Source organism: Erinaceus europaeus, chromosome 1 (genome assembly GCF_950295315.1).
Source record: "Erinaceus europaeus chromosome 1, mEriEur2.1, whole genome shotgun sequence".
NCBI classification, from domain to species: domain Eukaryota; kingdom Metazoa; phylum Chordata; class Mammalia; order Eulipotyphla; family Erinaceidae; genus Erinaceus; species Erinaceus europaeus.
This window is the reverse complement of record NC_080162.1, coordinates 202,259,910-202,279,212: the sequence shown is the minus strand read 5'-3', so window position 1 is coordinate 202,279,212 and position 19,303 is coordinate 202,259,910. Positions and strand designations below refer to the sequence as shown.

The 19,303-nt window shown below is 48.9% G+C and overlaps 1 protein-coding gene and 1 non-coding gene across 5 annotated transcripts in view; both read left to right on the top strand.

Moving 5' to 3' along the window:
* The first annotated feature begins 227 nt into the window (after positions 1 to 227).
* The window catches only part of CCN4 (cellular communication network factor 4), a 52,480-nt gene continuing 33,404 nt past the window's right edge, over positions 228 to 19,303 (top strand). The window contains exon 1 of one of the 4 annotated variants that reach the window (XM_060201100.1): positions 228 to 522. In XM_060201100.1, coding sequence (XP_060057083.1) covers positions 454 to 522 — 69 coding nt within the window. In that variant the 5' untranslated portion in view covers positions 228 to 453. The remainder of the gene's footprint in view (positions 523 to 19,303) is intronic. The other 3 variants (XM_060201094.1, XM_060201086.1, XM_060201090.1) reach the window with 3 other exon arrangements.
* On the top strand, positions 9,952 to 10,074 carry LOC132532453 (U6atac minor spliceosomal RNA). Its single transcript, XR_009544412.1, has one exon. It is a non-coding gene; the product is annotated as a U6atac minor spliceosomal RNA (small nuclear RNA).

Here is a 19,303-nt window from a genome sequence, read left to right as displayed (position 1 = left end):
CCTGCCCTTGTAACTGTATCTCTCTGCCTGTCTCCACACCACGCCCTCCAGATCCACCCCCACCTCTGTGAAGCAACCCTGGATAGAGTGACCCCAGATCCCTCCCCTAGAAGTTCCTGTGACTTTCCCTTTAAGAACTGTCAGAGCTGGGGAGGCTAGCCAAGCTTGGACTGGAGGTGGGGACAGAGGGAAGAAGAAGAAAAAAAAAAAGAGAGAGAGAGAGAGAGAGAGAGGCAGAAAAGTTTTTTTTCCAGAGGAAAATGCAGGGTTTGTCCTTACCCCTGACGTCACCTCTTGCTTTAATAACGCCCCCCCCCCCCCCCCCGCAAGGGCTGCGGGAAGCAGCATAGCTAGGGTTCCTGATGGGCCAGGCTAGACTGGACCCAGCACCCCGAGAGGTGGCTGGGATCCCCTGGGCTCCTCAATTGATGCCTTTACCCTTGAGCTCCAGGCATGAGGTGGTTCCTGCCCTGGATTCTGGCCGCACTGACAGTTGCAGCCTCAGGCAGTGCCCTGGCTCCGGTGAGTCCTGCTCAAGGTTGGGGTGGGGGCTGGAGGTTGGAGGGGGCCCTGCTGCCTAGGTGAGCAGGACAGGATGTGAAAGACTGGAATAGGGAGTGGGGTGGAGGGTGCCCCTAAATGGGTGAAGGCATCAGAGTTCTGTGATCTGAGTCTGGCAGGATAATGAAGGAATGGGCAACCTCCCCTCCCACCCAGTCTAACTTGAAACATAACAGAAAAGGCTGCTTCTTAAGAGCTGTGGGCGGCAGGAGACTTGGGATCCGGGTCCTGTCTGCCCAGGCTGTCTGTCTGCTGCTGGGCACCCCACTCGCCCTTTCTGAGCGGCATAGAGCTGAACTCTGTTAGAAAAGTTGGAAAGAAAATGCTAGCTTTCAACAAAGTGTCTCCCTTGAGCAAACAGGGCTTGGAGAGACTTCAGCGGCAGCGGTCCCAGCGGCAGCTGCCCCAGGCTTGCCCAGCCCTCCAGTGCTTGTGCAGTGCGCCCATCTGGCTCCTGCACACGGGGCTTCTCAGGGTGGTCTAGTTACCACCTCCATTCCAGGGCACAGCCAGGGAAGGGAGGCTGCTTTGCACCCCCACCCCCCAAAATAAAAGCCAGGGGAGCAGGACACGTGGCAGAGCAAAGTTAGCCTGTGGGAGAGTGGAGGCAGGCTAGGGGCGGGCTGGAGGTGAGCAGCTGTGCAGAGCTGGCCAGACCTTGCTAGACCTTGCCACTCCGGCTGAGGCCTGCTGCCAGCGGTGAGGCAGGAGATATGGGGCAGGGGGTGAGGAGGGCCTTCCTACCCAGCACGGCTTGCTAAAGCGTCAGTGGACACTGCTCGGGGTGAGCGAGCTGAGAGCAGGGGGGAGGCTCCCTACTGGAGGTTCAGAGACACTGGCTCTGACCTCAGGCTGACATGGAGTAGAAACAGAGCCCAGGGATAACTCTGGGTGATGGATGGGAGGCTCCAGGGAGGGTGCCTGACTGATTTATTGCTGGGGCCTCCTTACCGCCCATACATCTGCCCATGGCTGGTGCTGACCATTCATCCACACAAAATCTCTGAGTTCCACTTAGTGGATGAAGGAGACGGAGACACAGAGCAAGTTGGGGGCTTATCCAGGATACCACAGCTAGTCCATCGCCAAAGTCAATTTACATCACCTCCTGCCAGGTTCTAGCTTTACAAGTGGGGTTTTATTTCTAATTTAAATGAAGCTGAAGATTCCTTACAGTCTGGAACCTCTAGAAGGAGCCCAGTCACATTTATGGCAGGATCTTGGAGACTCAGGCTGGGGGTTGGAGAGTTGGGGTGAGGATGATAAGAATAGAAGGAGATCCCTGCCCCACTAGGGAAAGATAGAAACAGGTTGGGGAAGGGGCCAAGTGGTGGTGCACCTGGTTGAATACACATATTACAGTGCCCAGTCCCCACCTGCAGGGAGAAAGCTTTGCAAGTGGTGAAGCAGTATTGCAGGTGTCTGTCTGTCTCTCACCCTCTCTATCCCTCCCTTCCCCCCTCAATTTCTGACTGTCTCTATCCAATAAATAAATAAATAAGAAACAGGTTGGGGTTATGGATCTACCTGCCAATACCCAGGTTCAGCGGAGAAGCGATTACAAAAGCCAGAACTCCCACCTTCTGCTCCCCATAAAGACTTCTGGTCCATACTCCCAGAGGGGGAGAAGTGATGGGGGAAGATGACCAGAGGGCTCTGAACTCCAGTTCTTTCAGGACCCAGACAGAGAAGAGGAAAAAGAGACGGACATTTGGATGTGGTAATAGGTATATGTGTGACTTGGAAAGGAAGAGAAGATGGGGCCATAGAAAGGAAAAAAGGGCAAATCTATCCAAATCTAGACAGAATTGTGGAAATAATCGTTAACTCATATCTTCAATCTTAGGAGAACTACTGTAGCTTCTGGTGGAAGGAATGGGGGATCCAGAACTCTGGTGGTGGGAACGGTGTGTTGTCTTGTACTTTTGTAAATCAGTCATAAAATAACTAGTAAAAAAAAAAAGAAATGACACAAACATGCTTAAGAAAAAGTGAGAGAGAGAGAGGGAGGGAGAGAGAGAGAGAGAGAGAGAGTGGCTGGTCCGAGAGGTGATGGTAGTGGGGGAATCCTGTGTGGGTGAGTCCAAGCACCCTGGAGCTTCTGGTTCCTTCCTGGAAGCCTTGATGCTGGGGAAAAGGAAGGAAAGACCAGCCTCCAAGACTCAGCCAAAGACATGGATGGCACAGGAGCCAGCGTTTCAGGGAGACAGATAGGCCGACTGTGGGGAGGACATGCCTCTCAGGAAGTTTTCTAAGGTTCTTCTATGACCTTCTCTGGAGACCTAACACTTCCTAGCCTGTAATTACTCCCTGACTCAGGAGCTGCCTGGATCAAGCACAGGAAGGCGGCCCTTGGGACATCTTTGACTCCTCCTTGCAGACTGTCAGACATATAACGAGGACTCTGGTTGATGGCCAAATTCCATATATGGCTGCCGCCCCAAACTCAAATGCAAAGGGAAAGTGTGTTCACACAGAGTCCCGCTGAGAAGCTAGTGGAAAAAATGATCACAGATGTGGCCGTGGAAAGGAAAGTGGGTGAGAAGCGCCAAGATCAACGTTGAGGAAGTCAGGTTGTCAGGAAGAACGTGCCTCATCAGATACGTAAACATGGCCCGAAAGGTTCTGTAGCCGAAGGGGAGCTGTGCCAAGCCAGGAGGAGATAGGCAGGGACAGGAGACAGCATGGGGAGCTGCGAGCTCTGCCGCATCTTTTCAGGAATTTCAAAGACGATGAAGGTGTATTAAAGATGCAGCTTGTTTTGCTACCCCTTTCTTCATTGCCTCCTCCTATGTTTATTGAGCCCCTATTGTGTGCAAAGAGAAAAGTGCTACATGCAGTGAAATTGCTAAGAATTATACCAATTTATATATATATATATATATATATATATTTGTTTCAGTTCATCTAGCAGATATTTCTTAACAAGTATGAGGCGCCTTCTAAAATTCTTATAGCAGTATTACTTCTTATTCCCCCTCCTTCCTCTCCTCTTCCTCTTCCTCCTCCTTTTTTGCTAATGAGGTTATTGGTGGTGCTAAAGTGCCTATGTCACCACTCCACTGTTTGTTCCCAGTGGCCATTGTTTTATCTTCCTTACAGAGACAGAGAGAAAGAGAAAGGGGGAGAGGGAAGAGGAGACACCCACAACACTGCTCCACCATTTGTGAAGCTTCATCCCTGCAGGTGGGGACCAGGGGTTTGAGCCCAGGCCTCATGCATGGTGACATGTGTGCTCAATAAGATGCACCCCTACCTGGCCTGGATGTGAAATCTAAACATCAGGGGGCAGGGGCAGTAGCACAGCTGGTTAAGCGTACACACTGCTAGGAGCAAGGGCTCTCAGAAGGTTCTGGGTTCAAACCCCGGCGCCCCACCAGCAGGGGTGTCGCTTCACAGGTGATGAAGCAACTATGCAGGTGTCTGTCTTTCTCTCTCCCTCTCTATCTCCCCCTTCACTCTCAATTCTCTCTGTCATATCTAATAAAATGGGGAAAACTGGCCACCAGGTGCAGTGGATTTGTAGTGCCGGCACTGAGCCCCAACGATAACACTGGGGGCAAAAACAATAACAATAAAAATAAAATAAACCACAAATATCAGAGAAATTCAGTAATTGCCCAAAGACACCTGGGCAGTGGGCAGTAGATGAACCTAGATCTACCTTTTGGCAATTGCTTCTAATCTCCCAGGCTTACCTACTTGTACAGAAATGGGCATTGCACATTCTCTGACCCTCAGAGCTTACAGGCTGGTGAAACAAGGGACACCTCAGAACAAGAGGGGAGGAAGTGATACTGTGTGAAAGAGAAAGGCTGAGGGACAGGTCTGTCCTGGTACATTAGCACTTGTGATCCCCTTAGCCTATTACAACATTGCTTTGCTTGTTTGTAAAAATGGTGCTGACAACCTCAGCCCCTCATTGGTATTCCCACTTCTAAGACTTTGAGAGAAGTTTCAGGGAGCTGTGGCCAAGGAAACAGGGGCTGTGCTCAGCAATTCCTGGGTAGTTCTTAGGTCTATGGTGGTCTTCCTGGCAGGTAAGAGCCACAGCCCCTTCCCCAGGTAAATGGATGAAGGGGCTGACAGGTGTGTGTATGTGTTTGTATTGTATCTGAGATTATGGGTTGCCTGAGTATACAAATCCTTATGATGTTTGAGAATGTGTGTGTGTGTGTGTGTGTGTGTGTGTGTGTGTGTGTGAAACACAAACTCATCCTTTGCTCTTAGTAGTAACTATAGATTAAGATAAACCCAGTTGGGGGCCTAGGTTCAAGCCCCTAGTCCCTACCAGCAAGGGGGACAGCTTTGCGAATGGTGAAGCTGGGCTGCAGGTGTCTTTGTCTCTCTCCTCTGTTACCTCCTTCCCTCTCAATTTTTGGTTATCTCTAGCCAATAAATAAATAAAGATAATAAAAATAAAGTTTAAAAATATGAACCCAGCTTTGCAGCATATTCCTTAAAAAAAAAAAAAAAGAAATGAAAAGAAAAGAAAAAAAAAAAGGGAGAAGAGAGGGGAGCGAGCACATAACTGAGATCCCTTTGTGACACCTTCCCAAAGCCTGGATCTGAGTGGATCTTTCAGACCCTTCCCCAAGCCCCGTAGCCATCAGCACCATGGTCAGACGGTCCTGTCTGCTCCAATCCTCTACTACCAGTTGGCCCTTCCCACCCAAAACCTGTCCAGGCTATTGGCAGGAGTGCAGCACAGACTGGCACTTTCATCTGTGCATGCATGACATTGGGCAGGTCTCACCCTCTGGGATGGGAACCAGAGAAATGCCATTTGGGAGACAGGACCCTAATGGTGGTCTTGGCGGGACCTCTCAGTCCATCAACAGATGCATCTCCCCAGGTGTCAGTGAGGAACCTTGCCGCCAAATGTCTGCACAGACAGATGCCCTGGGACCCCTCCCCAGAAGCTCGGCCATCTCTCTGGGCAGCAAGAATGTGTCACCACCCATGCTGTGAGTTGTTTATGAGGGGAGGGAAGGCAAGCCAGCAAGGGTCCAGAACATACTGGGACCCGGCAAGGAGGAGGGAAAGTTTCCAACTTCAGCCCAGGAGGTAACACCTGGAAGGAAGCTTCAGAATAGCACCCTGACTGCTGGGAACAGCTGGAAGAAGGGCTTTGACACACCCTGCTATGATTCCCCCCACAGCCCCTCCAGCACCTCTGCTTTCCTAATGTGTTGATGGAAATCCTCTCAGGTGTGAGACAGGATCTCAGTGGAGTTTCAATTTGCCTTTCTCTAATGATAAATGAAGGGAGCATTGCTTCACGTGTCTGTGGCCCATGTGCATCTCTTCTTTAGATAGCTATCTGTTAAGAGGGGGTCTTGTGTTCCCTAGCCTTCCTGAGCCTCAGTTTCTCTGCTGTGACATGTGGGGATCACCCTTTGGATATAGTTGAGCTCGTGAAAGAGGCTAAAAGGGTCTGGCACAGAACATAACGCAGAGGATTCCTCCATGAAAATTGCTTTACTCTCCAAGTCAACCCTCAGCGTGGTGATCCAGCCCTGTGCCCCAGAGCTGGCCCGTTCACTTTCTTTCCCACTTCATGGTCATCCTCTCAAAGACTTGAGTGTCCCACATAGTACTGACAAAGGCTTTGGTGCTGTGGTGTTTCTTGCTATTTGACTCTTTGTCTCTCCATTTCTATCTGAAAACGTCAGCCCAGAGCAGCGAGGACCTAGCAATGAAAAAAAAAAAACTTAAATGGAGTATGCTTCCCAATTTTTAAAAAATTATTATTTATTCCCTTTTGTTGCCCTTGTTGTTTTATTGTTGTAGTTATAATTGATGTCGTTGTTGTTGGATAGGGCAGAGAGAAATTGAGAAAGGAGGGGAAGACAGAGAGGGGGAGAGAAAGACAGACACCTGAAGACCTGCTTCACCGCTTGTGAAGCGACTCCCCTGCAGTTGGGGAGCTGAGGGCTCGAACTGTGATCCTTATGCCTGTCTTTGTGCTACTGCCCGACTCCTGCTTCTCTATTCTAATAACAGACCTGGCCATTTGAATTCCTTAATATTCAATCTTAACAAAATGCTAATAATGCTCTTAAAACAGTAGCGTAATTTCCAGAATCAACTAAACTTAATTTTACTGAGAAATAATCTAATAGAAATTAGAGATAATAATATCTTCTAATGTCATATCTTCTAAATGACATCTAAGACAAAACAAAATGACAATTATCTTCATTTCATGATATAGTAATTGTTGCCAGGAAAAGAAAATAAGGATGCCACCCAAGGGGGTCGGGCAGTAGCATGGTGGGGTGAAGCGCATATGGCACAAAGGGCAAATCCTGGTTCAAACCCACCTGCAGGGGTCTCACTTCACAAATGGTGAAGCAGGTCTGCAGGTGTCTTTCTCTCCCCTTCTCTGTCTTCCCCTCCTCTCTCCATTTCTCTCTGTCCTATCCAACAACAGCAACAACAATGACAATAAACAACAAGGGCAACAAGAAGGAAAATAAATAAAATTAAAAAAAGACCACCACCCCTTAAAATTTATCAACTAAAAATGTATAACGATAGCTACTGAGAAATCTCATAATAAATAGTCCTTGCACCCCCCCCCCAAAAAAAAAATATAGACTCAAGTGCCCCATGTCTGCATACTTGCCCACATCTCTCCCACCCTCTCTGTTCATGAAACACAACAGGTGTCATCGCAGGCCAGGAAACTGCCCTGGGCCTCCCCTGGGAGGGCTGTTGCACTCCTACGGCTCCCAGGTCTTGTCCCTGTGGAAGGAAGTATGTCAGTCAAGTGAAGTTTTCTGCTGGCCTTGCCGCACAGAGAAGCTGCCCTTCCTCATGCCCTTCCTCAGCAAAGGCAAGCTCCTGGCCACTTCACACCCCAGCCCCTGAAAGTTGCTGTGTTTTCTGCCCTGGCTCTTAACTTCTTTCTCCCTGTGTGGCTGACACCTTAACTTATTATTGTACCTGTTGCCGTCTCTGCCTGCACATAGCAGGTGTCCAGCAGACCAGTTGACAGCGTGAGTGTGTTAGGCCAGACACAAGCCCTGTGGGTTGGTGGGATGTGCTGGAGGTGGTGGGGAGGAATAGGGGAAGGTCACTGACTGTTCTGAAGTAGAGAATTTATACTGAGCAGCAGGAAAGAAGAAATCTGACAGAGGTGGGACACCCTCACTAAGGACACCCTCATTAAGGACACACAGCTGTAACAGATGGGCTTCTGACACATAAATACATGTCAGAAGACTGAGTTCTGATCCAAACCCAGATTGAGTTAGTTAACAGTAGGGCTCTAATGGTCACACTCCTCATGCTCCAGGCTGGCTGGAACCAGGGGTATGAGCCTGGCCTTCACCTCAAGGCCAAGCACCAGCCCTCTACCCTCCTCTTCGGGGTCCCAGCTTTTCTTCTGTGAAGTGTATTTTGTTATTTGTTAACATGAGCAACAATATTGTGGGATAACAGGGGTACAATTCCACACAATTCCCACCACCAGAGTTCTGTGTCCACCCCCACCATTAGAGGACTCCCTGTTCTTTATCCCTCTGGGAGTATGGACCAAATTTATTTATGGGGTGCAGAAGGTGGAAAGTGTGGCTTCTGTAATTGCTTCTCCGCTGAACATGGGCATTGACAAGTTGATCCATACCCCCAGCCTGTTTTTTTTTAAATTTTTATTTATAAAATGGAAATATTGATAAGACTATAGGATAAGAGGGGTATATTACCTCATAATGCCCACCCCCAGAGCTCCATATCCCATTTCCTCCCCTGACAGCTTTCCTATTCTTTATATTCCAGGAGTATGGACCAAGCATCATTATGGGGTGCAGAAGGTGGAAGGTCTGGCTTCTGTAATTGCTTCTCCACTGACCATGGGCGTTGGCAGGCCCCCCAGTCTGTTTCTATCTTCCCCTAGTGGGGCAGGGCGTTAAGGAGATGAGGTTTTAGGACACATTGGTGAGGTTGTCTGCTCATGGACTCTGCTCAGGACAGAGTCATACTAGCACCTGTAACTTGGTGGTTGAAATGTGCTAAGACAGAAAGCAGGACAAATTGCTTAGTAATCAGGAACCTAAAGGTAAGAATAGAGCAGACAGAACTATGGGACTTTTTGTGGGAAGAATCTAGGAAATCTATTTTAGGTATATTCCAAGGGGCCCATGACTTTCCTAATTTTTGCCAGAACCTGATAGCTGACCTTCAGGTGGGCTAAAAGCACTGTCTGGGAAGATGGTGTCACAGTTGGGAATAGGACTAGAAAGCTGAATCAGGACAGAGAGTAGCTCCCAGACATGAGGAAAGAATATAAATTCCATGAACTATAAACCCCATTGATCTGACCCAGGGCCCATGTCAGTTCATATTTTGCACATTTGCCTGTGTAAACTGTGTCCCTGTCCGTTTGAGCCCAGAGTCCTTGGAAATATCTGCTGACTTAATATCATAAATAAGAATGACAGCTGACCCTTAGACAGTGATTATCCAGTGGCAGGCAGTCCTAGCAGCTCAGTGCACATAAACACATTTTAAAATGTGTTCGTTCAGAGCCAGGCAGCAGCACACACATTACGGTGTACCAGGACTGATATGAATAGCCCAGCCTCTCAGAACTCTGGCGACTGAGGGAGGAGGTCAGGTGAGGTCAGGTGAGGGCAGGTGAGGTGCTGAGCACACCTGCATGAGGGAGATGGCAGGAAGGAGGAGGGGATGTTGGGCTAAGGAAAGTGTTTCCATGGATAAGAGGTTGTGGTGGTGGGGTGGTGTTCATAACAGTGAGACAGTATAGATAAGGCTTCCCATATGGAGGCAGATCACCTTGCTCAGTAGAAAATGTGCTTGAGAACTACTACCAGAAGTAGTTTGTGTCTTGGAGTCCAGGAGTGCGTGAGAAGATGTAGAGTGGGAAGACATATTTAGGGTGGGAGGAAGTAGATTTGGAAATGGGAGAGGGTGAATTTACAGAGCTGCATTGTAGAGAGATGTTGCTGAGGAATTATTCTGATGCAGTCTCCGCCCCCAGGTTTTACTATGCCCCGCGAAATCCTAGCAGTGCCCCCTTCAACCAATCCTGGCCCCATACGTCACCCCTGTTGTCTCACCCCTGGTTGTCGCTCAATAAAAAGCCCCCTCACCCCCCCCCTCTCTCTGGGCTCTCAGCTCCCCCTTTCTCAGATCTCGCCCCCTTCTCTCTCCCCATGGTCAGGTAGTGGGGACGGCCATTGCTGGCTGGCTCCACGTGGTCTGAACCAACCCCCCCATCCTATAATAAAGATTTGTGTACCCCTTTGCTCTGGACGTCCACTCTCTTCTCCGCAGTGCAGCCGGACACCAGACCGCTACAACAACATCTGACGCCCAACGTGGGGCACGAACTCATGACCCTGAGATTAAGAGTCTCATGCTCTACCAACTGAAAGGAGAGAAGGTTAGCACTCCCCTTGACAAGGATGGAAGAGGCTTCGGCCTGCAATACACATACGGTTAAGGCATTGCCACCTACTTCGTGGCATCTAACTGCCGTTTTTAACCTATGAGATGAGTCCCTCCAGGTAAGTCTCTCTCTCTAAAGAGGGGTTGAGCACAGGAGGATGCATAAATCTCACAAGGTTGGCAGCCATTTAAGCCTTCCCTCCTCCACAGAAAGTCCTACATCTTACCACCTGAGCACGGCATTCCTTAAAAACATTTAAGCCTGCTCCATTCCATTTTTCTTTACTGTGTCCATTTAGATATAAAGGGATAGGAGGAGATGTTGCTGAGGAATTATTCTGATGCAGTCTCCGCCCCCAGGTTTTACTACGCCCCGCAAAATCCTAGCAGTGCCCCCTTTAACCAATCCTGGCCCTATACATCACCCCTGGTTGTCTCACCCCTGGTTGTCGCTCAATAAAAAGCCCCCTCACCCCCCCTCTGGGCTCTCAGCTCCCCCTTTCTCAGATCTCGCCCCCTTCTCTCTCCCCGTGGTCAGGTAGTGGGGACAGCCATTGCCAGCTGGCTCCACGTGGTCTGAACCAAACCCCCCATCCTATAATAAAGATTTGTGTACCCCTTTGCTCTGGACGTCCACTCTCTTCTCCGCGGTGCAGCCCAACACCAGACCGCTACAACAACAGAGAAGCCTGACATTGTTTGAGTGCTAGCATACACAAGTTATAAGTCTGATAGTGACTGGCTATAAATACCTCAATGTTCTTGCCAAAGTCACGACCAAGTTTCCTCCATAACTCAACCGATAAGTTTCCCTGTTTTGGAAGCAAGGTAGAAACAGACTCAGTTACTTCTAACAATTTACCTAAGTCCCGGGTAGAACACTGGATGTTACATATCCGCAAGGCTTCTTTTAGTTGTTTAAAGTGAGAATTCTCTTTCTTTGAATGTAAAACTCCCATAGCAAATGAGTAATTTGATTAAGTTAGATCACTTACCAGACCTTGGTGTGGAGCAGGTTAGTCCTTCTTAGGCTCTTAGAACTGAGAGCGTGAATTCACCATTGAGGCAGAAAAGACTGAGGGTAAAAAATAAGGTCAAGAAGGAAAAAGAAAAAGAGGAAAAGGATCATATGAAAGAGGGTAAATAAGTAGATAGAAGTGAATAAACAAAGCACAAGGAACAAAATGTGCCACGTGGTCAGAAGAGGGGTCCCGAAAGCCGCATGTGGGTGCCAGATACAGCAAGAGCTCGTGGACCCATATAAGATTAAACCAACAAAGGACTTATTTAGAAAGTACAATAATTGTGAAGAAATGATATCTAGTTAAGAGAATAGGCAAAGTCCAAAGTCTGCAATCAAGCCACCCAAGAGAGGATAAGTCCCATATCTAAAACCAACAAGAACCTGCTGCAGTGAAGGTGACCAGGCAAGAGAAGGAGCTGCTCTCCCCTTCTCTTTTTATGCACTCCCCTCTATGTCTCTTCCTCCAGCGGATGTTGTCACTCATATGCTAATAGTCCCAAACTCCTGTTGGGGTCACAACAGCAGGAGAGGCGCTGAGCACACCTGGATGAGGGAGAGGGCAGGTGAGGTGCCAAGCACACCTGCATGAGGCAGAGGGCAGGTGAGATACTGAGCAAATCTGGATGAGGGAGTGGGCAGGTGAGACGCTGAGCACACCTGGATGAGGGAGAGGGCAGGTGAGACACTGAGCACACCTGCATGAGGGTGAGGGCAGGTGAGATGCTGAGCACACCTGCATGAGGCAGAGGGCAGATGAGACGCTGAGCACTGAGGAAGAGGGCAGGTGAGAGGATAAGCACATCTGCATGAGGGAGAGGGCAGGTGAGACAATGAGCACACCTGCATGAGGGAGAGGGCAGGTGAGATGCTGAGCACATCTGCATGAGGCAGAGGGCAGATGAGACACAGAGCACACGTGCATGAGGCAGAGGGCAGGTGAGACACTGAGCACACCTGCATGAGGGAGAGGGCAGGTGAGACACTGAGCACACCTGCATGAGGGAGAGGGCAGGTGAGACACTGAGCACACCTGCATGAGGGAGAGGGCAGATGAGACACTGAGCACACCTTCGTGAGGCAGAGGGCAGATGAGACACTGAGCACACCTGCATGAGGCAGAGGGCAGGTGAGACACTGAGCACACCTGCATGAGGCAGAGGGCAGGTGAGACACTGAGTACACCGGCATGAGGGAGAGGGCAGGTGAGACACTGAGCACACCTTCGTGAGGCAGAGGGCAGATGAGACACTGAGCACACCTGCATGAGGCAGAGGGCAGGTGAGACACTGAGCACACCTGCATGAGGGAGAGGGCAGGTGAGACGCTGAGCACACCTTTGTGAGGCAGAGGGCAGATGAGACACTGAGCACACCTGCATGAGGGTGAGGGCAGGTGAGATGCTGAGCACACCTGCATGAGGGAGAGGGCAGGTGAGACACTGAGCACACCTGTATGAGGGAGAGGGCAGGTGAGACACTGAGCACACCTGCATGAGGGAGAGGGCAGGTGAGACGCTGAGCACTCCTGCATGAGGGAGAGGGCAGGTGAGACACTGAGTACACCAGCATGAGGGAGAGGGCAGGTGAGACACTGAGTACACCAGCATGAGGGAGAGGGCAGGTGAGACGCTGAGCACACCTGCATGAGGCAGAGGGCAGATGAGACACTGAGCACACCTTCATGAGGGAGAGGGCAGGTGAGACGCTGAGCACACCTGCATGAGGGAGAGGGCAGATGAGACGCTGAGCACACCTGCATGAGGCAGAGGGCAGGTGAGACACTGAGCACACCTGCATGAGGCAGAGGGCAGATGAGACACTGAGCACACCTGCATGAGGCAGAGGGCAGATGAGACGCTGAGCACACCTGCATGAGGGAGAGGGCAGGTGAGACGCTGAGCACACCTTCGTGAGGCAGAGGGCAGATGAGACAGAGCACACCTGCATGAGGCAGAGGGCAGGTGAGACACTGAGCACACCTGCATGAGGCAGAGGGCAGGTGAGACACTGAGCACACCTGCATGAGGGAGAGGGCAGGTGAGACACTGAGCACACCTGCATGAGGGAGAGGGCAGGTGAGACGCTGAGCACACCTTCGTGAGGCAGAGGGCAGATGAGACAGAGCACACCTGCATGAGGCAGAGGGCAGGTGAGACACTGAGCACACCTGCATGAGGGAGAGGGCAGATGAGACAGAGCACACCTGCATGAGGCAGAGGGCAGGTGAGACACTGAGCACACCTGCATGAGGGAGAGGGCAAGTCAGGGCAGTTGAGACGCTGAGCACACTTGGATGAGGGAGAGGGCAGGTGAGGGCAGGTGAGACACTGAGCACACCTGGATGAGGCAGAGGGCAGATGAGAGGCTGAGCACACCTGCATGAGGCAGAAGGAAAGTGAGGACAGGTGAAGCACTGAGCATACCTGGATAAGGCAGAGAGGGGGAAGCAAAGGTCAAGGGGCTTTGGTGGTAGTGGGACTCTGAAAACCCTGCTGGAAAGCTCTTGGGGAACAGAAATTGATAACTAGCTGCTGCGCGGATGGGCTTTGGCATCTATCTTTCCAGCTGCCGCCCTTGATATTTCAACTGGACACCTTTTCACAGGCCCCCTGCCGATTTCAACTTCCTTAACAGCTGTTTCTGGTCCTGGAGTCCAAGTGGCCACGTCCTGACACGAACTCCAGCTCTGAAAGGACCCACAGGGTCAGTCCTTTCGTGCTGGGCCCTCAGGGCATGGGGAGACTTCACACACTTCACCTAGTGTCACGAGAGAGAGAGAGCTCTGGGTGACAAGGATTTCGTCATCCCATTTTTGGTTTGGTTTCAAAGTGGACTGGACTTTTATTTTAATACTTTAATTTTATTTAATTGCCAGCAGGATTACTACCAGGCTTCACTGCTGGCACAATGAATCCACAGCTCCCTTTAACTATATGTTTTGCTTAGAGAAAGGGGGGAGAGAGAGAGAGAGACAAGGAGCGGGAGAGAGAAACAGAGAAGGGGAGACCCTTGCAACACTGCCTGGCTACTTGTGAAGCTTCTCCTCTCCTGAAGGTAGAGAGCGAGGGCTTGAACCCAGGTCTCCACACATCAAACGCATGCGCTGTGCCAGCTGCACCACCCTAGGCTCTATGGATTTGAATTTTAATATTTATTGATTATTGGATAGAGACAGAAAGAAATTGTGAGGGAAGGGGGAAATAGAGAGGGAGAGAGAAAGAGAGACATCTGCAGACCTGCTTTTGCCATTTGTGAAATATCCCCCCTGCAGGGGCTTGAACCTGCATCTTTGTGCACTGTAATGTGAGCACTTAACCAGGTGCACCACTGCCTGGCCCCTTGGATTTGAATTTGGACGTGAGTTCCTTCAACCTGAAAGACAAGCACCTCCCTCAGTGCTGCTCCATCTTGTACAACGGTGGGCGGTCATGCTTCTGCTGCACCCACTCTACCGGTGAAGACAGTCTTCTGGACGGCTTTGAGATTCTAAGTTCTTCTGGTCCAGTTAGTAATGGTGGACTCAGAGCCCCGCACACCCAGGAGGTAATGTGATAGAGGCCACAGGGTAAGTGCTCAGCAGATAATCACTGTGGCTTTCTCCGTACTGTACTGTCCAGACAGAGTGTTACTGACCACCCCCCCCCCACCTCAGACAACACAGACTTCAGAATCACCAGCCCCTGGGCGGCCCCCCAATTAAGGCTGGTGGGTCCCACGTGCAGGATGCCCGGCCTATAACAGCCTCTCACATGAAGTCTGGTCCCAGTGAGGGAGCAGAGAGCCTCCTCACACTCACACTCTGCAGGGTGGAGGAGGGAGAGCCCTCATCCAAGCTCCTAGTTCAGCCTGCTTAGAGCAGCAACAGCAGGAAGTGAGACCCTCTCTCCCCGACATATCCCGCCAGAACATTGGCTCACCCCAGCCCAGTGAGTCTTAGTGTGGGGGGCAGGACTTCAGCTTCTCTCCTCCAGTGCCGAGTGTAGGTACTCGTGTGCTGGGTCTCAGTTATACCATCTGAAACAGTATGCTTTGTTCTGACCATTTTCTGGCATAATGTGTTGGCAGACTCAGGGAATTTCACCATCTTGTGCTCAGGAGAGGCGTACATCTCAGTTCAAGGGGTTCAGGGTGTTTCAGTGGTGCTCTTACCTGCTATTTCCTTTAAATTTTTAAAAAGGTTTTTTTTCCTTTTTAAAAATTTTATTATATTTTTATTGGACAGAGACAGGCAGAGATTGAGAAGGTAGGAAGAGAGAGAGAGAGAGACAGAGACAGAGGGATACCTGCAGCACTGCTACACCACTTGCAAAGCTTTCTTCCTGCAGGTGGGGATCAGGGGCTCGAACCCATGTCCTTAGGCACTGTAACATATGCACTCAACCAGGTGTACCATCACCGAGCCCTGCTGCCTGCTCTTTCCTTGTAGCTAAGCCTTAGCAGTACTGACCAGTGGTCAGTCCCATGCTCTCCTACTAACAGCTTCTTCCATGCTTTCATGCAGACTCTCCTTGGCTTGGAGTTCACTTCTCACTTGTTATTACACCTGCTGCTTCCTTCTCCTCTTCCTCTTCCTCCTCCTCCTCCTGCCATGCTCTAGAATATTTACCATCTGCTCTTATTAGGAAATATTTGTTGAGGGACCCTGGTGCTAGTGCAGTGGGTTAAGCGCACATGGTGCAAAACACAAGGACCCACATAGGAATCCCGGTTCAAGGCCCCGGCTCCCCACCTTGCAGGGGGGTTGCTTCACGGCAGTAAAGCAGGTGTCAGTCATTCTCTCCCCTTCTCTGTCTTCCCCTCCTCTCTCGATTTCTTTCTGTCCTATCCGACAATAACTACAGCAATGACAATATTAATAATAACAGTAAAGATAAACAACAAAAGGGAAAAAATAGCCTCTAGTAGCAATGGATTTGTGGTACAGGCACCGAGCCCCAGCAATAACCCTGGAGGCAAAAGGAAACCTTAAAAAAAAGAAAAGAAATATTTGCTGATTTAATAATACCACTAATAAGCATAACAGTGGATCCTCAGAGAGTGATCATCAGGTGTTGGTATGCATGAGACCCCTTCTGTTTCATTGGTTTAATACCCCCTGCTTAACACTGTATTCTATTTACATAACCACTGTATTCTATCTACATAACCACTGTATTCTATTTACATAACCACAACAGGGCATTGGTTCAATCCCCACTGGTTCATGATATGTTTTTGCTCCACCCCCTCTCCTTGTCTCACACTGATTTTCACCAGTCACTTTTCTCTCCACCCTCTCTGCGTCACATCCTATTCCCACCCTACTGGGCTAGCATATTTATAAGGATAAGATTGTTGTTTGTAGTTGTTAGTTTAGCTTAGCTTGGTATAGATTGCGCTGTGTCCTGCATGAATAAAGAGATACTGCTTACAACCCAGCCATGAGTCCCAGGTTGTCTGTTACCCGCCCATGAAGCCAGCCCGGCGAAAACAACATAGCCCGTCGAAAACAACAATCAGGTGACAGCCATTCCTAGCAGCACAGTGCAGATAAACGCATTGAGAACCTGTTTGTCTGTTGCCAGGGGGTGGCACAGCTGGTTAAGTGCGCACATGACAGTGCACAAGAACTTGGGTTCAAGCCCCTGGTCTCCATCTGCAGGGGGAAAGCTTCATGAGTGCTGAAGCAGAGCTGCAGGTATCTCTCCTCCTCTATTTCTGTCTCTTTTTGAAATTTCTCTCTGTCTCTATCCAATAATAAGTAAAAAGGAACAATATTTTATAAAGAAAAAAATCTTAATAAAAAGAATGTGTTTGTTCTGTCGAAGTGTTCTTGAACAGCTGAGAGAATAGCATCAACTCACACATCTATAATCGACCCTCAGTGTCCAGTCACTTCTATTTTTTTACAGTTAAGATTTTATTTTATTTTTTCATTTTTATTTTTTATAATTTTATTTATAGAAAGGAAACACTGACAGAAACCATAGGATAAGAGAGGTATAACTCGACACAATTCCCACCACCAGAACTCTGTATCCCATCCCCTCCCCTAATAGCTTTCTTATTCTTTTTTTTTTTAATAATTTTTAAAGTCACTTTCTTTTTGTAAAATATTTATTCCCTTTTGTTGCTCTTGTTGTGTTTTTTATTGTTGTAGTTATTATTGTTGTTGATGATGTCGTCATTGTTGGATAGGACAGAGAGAAATGGAGAGAGGAAGGGAAGACAGAGAGGGGGAGAGAAAGAGAGACACCTGCAGACCTGCTTCACCGCTTGTGAAGTGACTCCCCTGCAGGTGGGGAGCCAGGGGGCTCAAACCAGGATCCTTGAGCTGGTCCTTGCGCTTGACGCCACCTGCGCCTAACCCGCTGCACTACTGCCGGACTCCAAGCTTCCCTATTCTTTATCTCTCTGGGTGTATGGGCCCAAGATCATTGTGGGATGCAGAAGGTGGAAGGTCTGGCTTCTGTAATTGCTTCCCCACTGAACATGGACGTTGACAGGTCGATCCATACTCCCAGTCTGCCTCTCTCTTTCCCTAGTGGGGTAGGGTTCTGGGGAGATGGAGCTCCAGGACACATTGGTGGGGGTCGTCTGCTCAGGGAAGTCTGGTTGGCATCACGGTAGCATCTGGAACCTGGTGGATGAAAGAAAAGTTAACATATAAAGCCAAACAAATTGTTGAGTAATCATGAACCTAAAGGCTGGAATAGTGCAGATGAAGCCAGATCAGATCAAATCAATGGGGTTTACAGTCAACAATATTTATACAGTCACTGCTATTAATACTGCTGTTAAGATGGCAAATGGTTCCTATAAGAGGTCAGATTGCAGACATCCTGGGTGTAGTGGGGTCTATAGTCTCTAAGGAAGATGCTTTGACTTTTGTTGTTGGTGGTTTCTTACAGCCCTTTAAAAAGGTAGAAGCATGTGTTGATCCTTTTAAGATCTCTGTGATCTAGAGGGAAACCCATGGGCTGCAGTGTTTTTGTTTGTTTGTTTTTAATTTCTTTACTGGGGGATTAATGGTTTACAGTCAACAGGAAATACAATAGTTTGTACATGCATATCATCTCCCAGCTTTCCACATAACAGTTCAACCCACTAGGTTCTCCTCTGCTAGCCTGTTCTAGGACCTGAGCCCTACTCCTCAGAGTCTTTGACTTTGATGCAAGGCTCCAGTCCATGTTCTGCTCAGTGATTTCCTTCTGATCTTGTTTTATTTGAAAATCCTGTCATCTTTTCCTATTTCGGACTCTTTGAAAGGCTGGGTGTTCCTGGAGGCTTTTTATTTGCTACTTTGTAGATATCTGATGGTGGAGTGTGTTCAGTGATACAATGAATGAGTGGATGGATGAGTAAGTGAATGAATGAAATAATGTGACATTATTTGGAGAGAAATTGGACCTCCAGTCCTATCTGCTCTTTCCATGGAAAGTTAAGTCCTCCTCCCACCCCCGCTAAAAGCTAGAAAGGACATATGTTTATAAGAACAACTAGCCTAAGAGTGAGATCATCTCATTTCCTGGCAGAAATTGAACATCAAGATCAGAAGGGAAAACACAAGTAGAACCTGAACTGGATGGAGTTGGTGTATTGCACCAAAGTAAAAGACTCTGGGGTTGGGGGGATGGTAGAATACAAGTCCTGGAAAAGGATGGCAGAGGACCTAGTGGGGGTTGAATTGTTATGTGGAAAACTGAGAAATGTTATGCATGTACAAACTGTTGTATTTACTGTCAAATGTAAAACATTAATCCCCCAATAAAGAAATTTTTTAAAAATAGTAAAATCCCCCCCAAAACATCTCTGGTTATTGTTTTAATTCTACCAGTTCAATGATTAACTTAGAGGAAAAAAAAAAAAGCAATTAGCAGGAAGTGTTAAAAACAAAAACCTTGCACATAATGCATAGTGAGCACAGACCTTGGAATCCGGGTCTGGGAGGTCCGTCCCTCAGAGCTGGGCCCAGCACTGACAGCCCTGGGTCCTTCAGACACTTCGATCAGGGGCTATAAGGGTTTGTGAGGTGAGGCCAAGAAGTGCATCCTTTGCAGAGCCTAGGATATCGATTTCCAGGGGTGTTGTAGTGAGAGGTGCTCTGGAAGTGGGTAACCACCATTCTGTGGCTAACCCAACTCCTGGCAGCAAAAATGTGAGATTAAGATATTGACAGAGGAGTTAGGAGAAGAATCTGGTTTCAGGGAGGGCAATCCTTCCTTAAAATGGGGGGGAAGAGGGGCAGTAGCACAGCGGGTTAAGTGCAGGCGGCACAAAGCGCAAGGACCAGCTTAAAGATCCCGGTTTGAGCCCCCAGCTC